The following is a 6992-nucleotide window of genomic DNA, read 5'->3' as shown; positions in this document are numbered from 1 at the left end:
ATACATTTTCTCTGAACCATAAACTCCAAGCTTTCTAAGCCTCAATTCTATATCAAAAATCACAACCAGCCAATTTTACAAAATATTATAATTTCTTAAATTACACACTCAATTGCATACCTGAACTTGCTTTCACTGCAACCAAATTAAAAAAAATTCTTCATTTCTATCTTACACTTCATTTCTATTAAACATATTATTTATAATTTTAATAAATCTAATTTTCGTCCAAACTACTCTTAAAATAATTTATTTTTCCTAAATATTTCAGTTATTTTAGTTCAACAGTGTTAACCTATTCATTATATAATAACAAAGAAATAAAGGTCATGGAGGATTGAGATGAGGATAGAGTTCTAAAAAGTTTTCACTACAAAATATCGCATAGACTCTCAAGATATTTAAACAAGTTCGAAAAAAGGTAAAATGCCTAATTGGATGAAGGATATAACTTGAAACGGTTTGTTAAAAAATAGAACATGTTTGTATATCGAGAAAAGTCTGACAGAACTAAAAAAACTATAATTTGAAAAAGGTGAAAGTTTACATAGCAAGGAATCTATTAACATGTATGACCATATTATTCGTTTGATATAACATCTTTACATATTTGAATTCGTTTATAAACTTAATATTATACTTATTAGACTGAATAAGAATAATTGTGAACATAATTAATATATCTAAGTTTAATGATGTTTAACATTAACTAATTTAAAAATTAAAGATATAGACAATAGTTATTGAATTTTTTTACTTTTGAAACTTTTAACAAATATTGAAAATTATTTTTCTTTTCATTTACACAGTGTCTTAATTATGTGGACTCAAAGATATATATTCTCAATTTAATCCATTACCTCTTATAAATTCCGTGTGTCAGTATAGCATGTGACAGACAGGAACAGGAACATACACAATTGAAGAAGGGTGTCTGTTACTTGGTAATACGCATAGTCCCATACAAACCATGTCCAACGGAGGCTTATCAATTCCAATTTCTGCCACTGGTGCAAAACCTCCCGTCACTCGACCCACTGCAAATTTTCATCCCTCTGTTTGGGGCGATCGATTTCTTTCCTATGTTCCTTCTTCCGCTGTATTTACTTTTTCAATCTCTTTATCTAAAATGTTACATTTGCATGTATTTAACATTTCATCAGTCTAGATAACATTTCATACGACGGGCCTTTCATTACTTCATGCAGGAAAGTGATAGCCGTATTCAACAAGCTAAACTACTAAAAGAGCACGTGAGGAAGAGGCTTGTTTCATCTATTGATGATAACAATTTCTCTTTTAAATTGAACTTCATTGATTCAGTCCAACGTTTGGGTGTGTCTTACCATTTTGAGCACGAAATTGACACTGCTCTATGTCAAGTTTATGACATTTCAACAAAGGACAATAATATAATAGCTCACAACAACGATGATCTTTACCACACGGCTCTACTCTTTCGGCTGCTTAGACAACATGGATACCGCATTTCTTCAAGTAGGTTTTCCTGAGCATTTAACCAAATTTACTTTTCAAAGAACAATAACTTCTTTTTCAAATCACTAGGATGGTATTATTTAAGTTTAGTTTTGGGTGAAAGAATCATTAGACTCTTACACTACTCTAATCCTATTGACTATACACAATGTGAGTACAACCCAAGTAATGTTCTAGATGCTGAACATAATCCAAGTATGATTCAGACATTGAGCATAGCCCAAGTACTACTCCACATGCTTTCATTGACCTTCCTAATCTTAAAGATTTTGTTACTAAGTGACGTGTGACCCTTGTCTAAAGAAGAGAGAAATTTTTTATACCTACCTGAAAGAATATTAGTTGTAATGAGTAATGCCTGTATACACCACCTTGTGTTGAGTAGTGAAGGCCATAAAAAAATTATTACGTATTCTCTCTTGATATTCCTCTTCTCTATCCTGCTTTTCTATATTATTACCTCTCTTTGTTTTATTTCTTACATTGGGTCACTTTCTTTATGCATAGGATTATTATGGCTTATGTTTTCTTAAGGAATTCTTTCTCGAAAGACTCTTTAGTAGTAATTAGTTCAATTTTTTTGACCGATTCTGATAGACCCTTTGTAGCAAAAGTCTTTTTATGTAGAGGGTCAAGCAAACATATATTGAGTACAAATTAAAAAATTAAATATTATATAAAAATAAAATTTGTAAATTTATTATCTTAAAAATTTAGATTGTGATATTAACATTTTATATATAGGTTAAACTCATTTTATTAGTATTGTTTCTTCCAATGAATTCTCATATAAAGATCCATCAAATTTAACTTTATAAAAAATGTGATTTGGGAGAGACAGACTACTATATAAAATAAAATAATGGGTTTCTTTTCTAAAATAAACATGAACTTGAACTTTTATATATATATATATATATATATATATATATATATATATATATATATATATATATATATATAACTATAACAAAGACAAAGTAGCCTACAAGATAATTAAAGAAGTGAGTAACCATGAAATGGCATTAGAAAGTTAATGATTATAAAATTTGCCTTAGTTTGAATACTCAAATCAATGAATGGAAAAAATACATACATGTTTGGGTCAGTAAAAATTTCTAAGTCACCAAAACTCAACAACCTCTTATAAATATAATTTTATCTGGAGAGGGTTTGTTCTCTTTTAAATTATACAACACATTTTTATTTGATCAAAACAATTTTCACTTTTACGATTGGGTTTATAGAGTGAATAAAACCAACTTATACAAATAGTTTGATTTTAATGTTTAAGTCATTTGGGTGGTGGCATCCCTTGTATAATAGTTGTATAATTAAATATATATCTTGAAATCAACACATGTTTATAACTTAAACAGGTGTATTTTTCAAATTCGGAGATCAAACTGGAAAATTTAAGGAATGTTTAGCCGATGATATTGAAGGAATGTTAAGTTTGTATGAAGCAGCCCAACTAAGATGTTGTGGAGAAAATGTACTTGAAGAAGCACACAATTTCAGTCTGGAGCAATTAACTAAGTTTATGACCACCCAACTAAGTTGTTCTCTTGTGGCACGAGTTCAACATACCTTAAGACAATCACTTCGTCGAGGTTTCCCTAGGTTGGAGACAACATATTTTGTGTCTTTCTACGAAGAATATCCATCTCATGACGAAAAATTGATAACATTTGCAAAATTAGATTTTAACAAGTTGCAGGAGCTGCATTTGAAAGAACTCAGCTGTCTAACCAAGTAATATATTCCTCGACACATTACCTTTCGTTGTATAAATCAATATATATCAGTTAAACATTCTATCCTTTTGTTTTTGTCTTTGAAATATTAATGTTGTTTTGTTTTTTATTCAGATGGTGGTATAAGGATTTAGATGTCTCATCCAACTTACCTTTTACACGAGATAGGATCGTAGAATGTTGTTTTTGGGCATTGGGGGTGTATTTTGAACCACAATATTCTAGATGGATAACAGCAAAATTAGCAGCTCTAGGTACCATGATTGATGACCTCTACGATGCCTATGGAACCATAGAAGAACTTGAGCTTTTCACCAATGCAATTGACAGGTTAGGCACATCAAAATGATATATCTTTAGCTTAATTCTACCAATATATCAAAGATAACTTTCTCGAAACTTGCAGGTGGGATATTCGTTGCTTGGTTGATCTCCCAAAATACATGCAATTATGTTATAAGGCAATTTTGGACGTATGCGAAGAAATTGACCAGGAGATGAGAAAGCAAGGAAAAGTATACTGCATTAAGTATGTCGCGAAAGAGGTAAAATTATAGTTTCAATTATTTTTTTTCTTATTCTTTATTCAACTGATACTAAGAAGTCATATTAAATATTCTTTGAAAATCATATTTTTTTAAAGTATCACTTATCCTATTATGACAATAAATATATATATATATAAACGTTCGATAATATTTATTATAATTTTAAAAGATTTGAAGTCAGAAACACATGTAATAAAAGTAATAATAGTGTTGGAAATCTCACAACTAAATATAAAACTAATTTAAAATATATAAGTGATTACAAACTTAAGTGACTTCAAACTTTATTTTATAAATCAATTTTATAAAGTTAAATTAAATTTAAAATCAATTTTATAAAGTTAAATTAAATTTAAAATTTACTTCTTAATCATTTTACTTCATAAATAATACTCAATTTTATACCTGTGGCATGTGGTAAAAGAACCTATCCAAATATACTGTCATTCCATAGGAATGACATGATCTCATATACTTTGTCTGAGATTTTTTATTTTATTAAAAAAATAAAAAGAGCAGTAGTATTTTGACGTAACAAAACGATAAATTACGTTTGTTTGATCGATTAAATAATAATATTTTGATTATAGTTACATTGCTTTTTTTATTTAAAATTATAATATGTATTATATTATTAAAAAATAGTCAAATGTTTTTTAATCCGTATGAAACTAACTTTTTCCAAATAGAAATTGTATTATTTGATGGTTGACGATACATAGACATCACTTTTTTACTTTATAGTATTCAACACAAAAAAAAAACAATTTTTTCGTAAAAATCCTGCTACACAAGAATGTATTTTTTCGTAAAATATAAAAAAATTTTACTGTCTCGGTTCAACTCCAAACTGAGGCATAAGACTCCCTGTATTGACTCGGTTCACCAGTAACTGAGGCAAAAACATACATATATTTGTCTCGGTTCAGAACCGAAACAAAAAGTGTAGACTTTTTATCTTGTCTGTATATACCTCGGTTGCGAAACCACTGCAGTTAGACAAAAATAATCGTTGTCGTTTCTCTTCACTAGTGATTATTCACCACTAAAAAAACAATTTTATTTTAAAATATAAAATAAAATGAATCAAGTAGAATTATTAAAATATTAATATTTTATTTAAAGTTAGATAGATGTAGAAAGATTGAAAGGTGTAGCTTTAAAATTCTCATATTCCAAAACGTGTAAGATTTGGCATACACAAAGTGTGACCATCTTTTTCTTATATCGAGTGAAAAGTGTGGAATATATTTCTGAATATTATATATTTAAATTTGTGCCTTTATGCTAGATAAAAAGACTAGTCCAGGCTCAGATGGTTGAGGCAAGATGGTGCCATTCCAATCACGTTCCAACAGTGGAAGAATACATGCGAGTAAGAACAACGTCCAGTGGTTACCCTATGTTGATTACCTCATCCTTCCTAGGCATGGAAGATACAACAGAGGAGATCCTTCTATGGGCAACGACTGAACCAGTAATTATTGCAGCTTCTATACTTCTGCTTAGGATCATGGATGACATTGTTGGAGATGAGGTGCACCCTACACACTAATTAATTTCTATCAATTTAACTAAATAGAGAATTACAAATTATACATAATTTTAGAAAATATGTCGAGAAGAAATAATAATAATAGAATTGTACTTGTCATCAGTTTCTTTATAAACTATATGAACCCCTTATAAGTAATTTGAGTTTATATAAGAAATTTGTCTTATTTTAAGAGTTGGTAATTGCAAAACTCATAAAATTTTAAAAGATAAAGAAATAATATTTTTTCTAAGATCATTTGTAAATCCTATATGTTAAATATTAATTTTATTTGGATTCTGTTTTTTCTTTTTGTTGCTATTTTTGTCTGTGAAGTTTGAACAGGAGAGACAACATGTTGTTTCAAGCATTCAATGTTATATGAAGGAGCATAAAATCTCAAGGAAATGTGCCATTGAAGAACTACGCAAGTTAGTTGAGAATGCTTGGAAGGACATAAACGATGCATGCTTAGCTCCTACTCAAGTATCAATGAAATTTCTTATGCGTGCGGTCAACTTTGCACGTGTGATCGACGTGCTTTACAAAGATGAAGATATCTATACAAATGCAGAAGGGATAATGAAAGATCACATTGAAGCTTTATTAGTTAAAAAGATGTCTGTATAAACTAGAAGCTTTGGTCTTTAATTAATTGTTGGTGATCTACATTTTGTGTAACGGTCGGCTTGAAAACTCATGCATTTTGTGTAACGGTCGGCTTGAAAACTCATGTTTGCATATCCTTTTGATTGTTCGGCAAGCTTGTCAAAAAATAAAAATTTGTCAAAAAAGAAATTTTTTTTAATTAATAATTTCCTTTTAGAAATATTAAACATCACTTTTGGACAATTAAAATGCATTTTTTTCCCGATATAACAATTGAAGTAAATATTAGCAAGTTTATATTGAGGATGATATACGATTTTAATTTCCTTTGAAGTTATCTAAAAACACATTATATCTTTCCATAAAATACTAACCATGTTGGTATGCTGAGAAGTTTCAATGATTAGATGTTAGAGTTAAAGATAGCTTGTATACACCTTTATCCTTTTATCTCTTAATATCTTTCAATATATTTTTTAATGATTTAATTATACCGAAAGATCAAGTTGTAAAATAGACAGATTCAATTATTGATCTTGACAAAATTATTTTAGGAAAATTTAGAACGTTGTTGCTTGTGGTGAGCAGAAAAGGAATGATGGGTGTTCTTACTGAAATTGGGAGTAAGACCCTCTGATATGTGGCAGCGACGATTGGACTAAAGAAGTTTCTTAGTGTTGAGAAACGGGGTAGGTTCTGATTTTTAGAATAGCAAAATTGTGCATATATGAGCTTCTATAGAGCTTAGGGATCCTGTGTTGTTTATGACATTTTAATATGAATTAACTATGGAATATGTCCGTTGAAGACATTCCATTAAAAGCAATGATTTGTAAGTTTGGAAATAAAAGAAACTGTTGGGACTATAATTACTATAATAATGGGTCATGCCGCTTGGGCTTTTTGGAGTTGGTTATGTATATGGGTGTTGCTCCCTCCACCTCCACAGCCTTCTCCCTCCACCTCCCCTTTACTATTTTGCCCCTTCCTCCATCTTTTCTTTACTATTTTGCCCCTCAGTAAAATTTTATTTTTAAAATTATTGTT

General features: G+C 29.5%; 1 protein-coding gene across 1 annotated transcript; it reads left to right on the top strand.

The window, feature by feature from the left end:
• The first annotated feature begins 884 nt into the window (after positions 1–884).
• On the top strand, positions 885–6081 carry LOC108339666 (probable terpene synthase 2). Its single transcript, XM_017576849.1, has 7 exons — positions 885–1099; positions 1209–1497; positions 2877–3252; positions 3369–3584; positions 3661–3799; positions 5094–5339; positions 5673–6081. The coding sequence occupies exons 1-7, from the start codon at positions 971–973 to the stop codon at positions 5964–5966; spliced, it is 1689 nt and encodes a 562-aa protein (XP_017432338.1). The 5' UTR covers positions 885–970; the 3' UTR covers positions 5967–6081.
• Positions 6082–6992: the final 911 nt, after the last annotated feature.

The sequence above is a fragment of the Vigna angularis genome, chromosome 5 (genome assembly GCF_016808095.1).
Source record: "Vigna angularis cultivar LongXiaoDou No.4 chromosome 5, ASM1680809v1, whole genome shotgun sequence".
Lineage (NCBI taxonomy): Eukaryota > Viridiplantae > Streptophyta > Magnoliopsida > Fabales > Fabaceae > Vigna > Vigna angularis.
This window is presented reverse-complemented; position numbering and strand designations above follow the sequence as displayed.

Bases quoted from the DNA above. Each gene is read 5' to 3' on its own strand.
- LOC108339666 (XM_017576849.1), top strand. From the start codon at position 971: ATGTCCAACGGAGGCTTATCAATTCCAATTTCTGCCACTGGTGCAAAA. The intron at 3,253-3,368 runs GTAATATATTCC...TTTTTTATTCAG, and splicing joins GAACTCAGCTGTCTAACCAA to ATGGTGGTATAAGGATTTAG. The intron at 3,585-3,660 runs GTTAGGCACATC...CGAAACTTGCAG, and splicing joins TTCACCAATGCAATTGACAG to GTGGGATATTCGTTGCTTGG.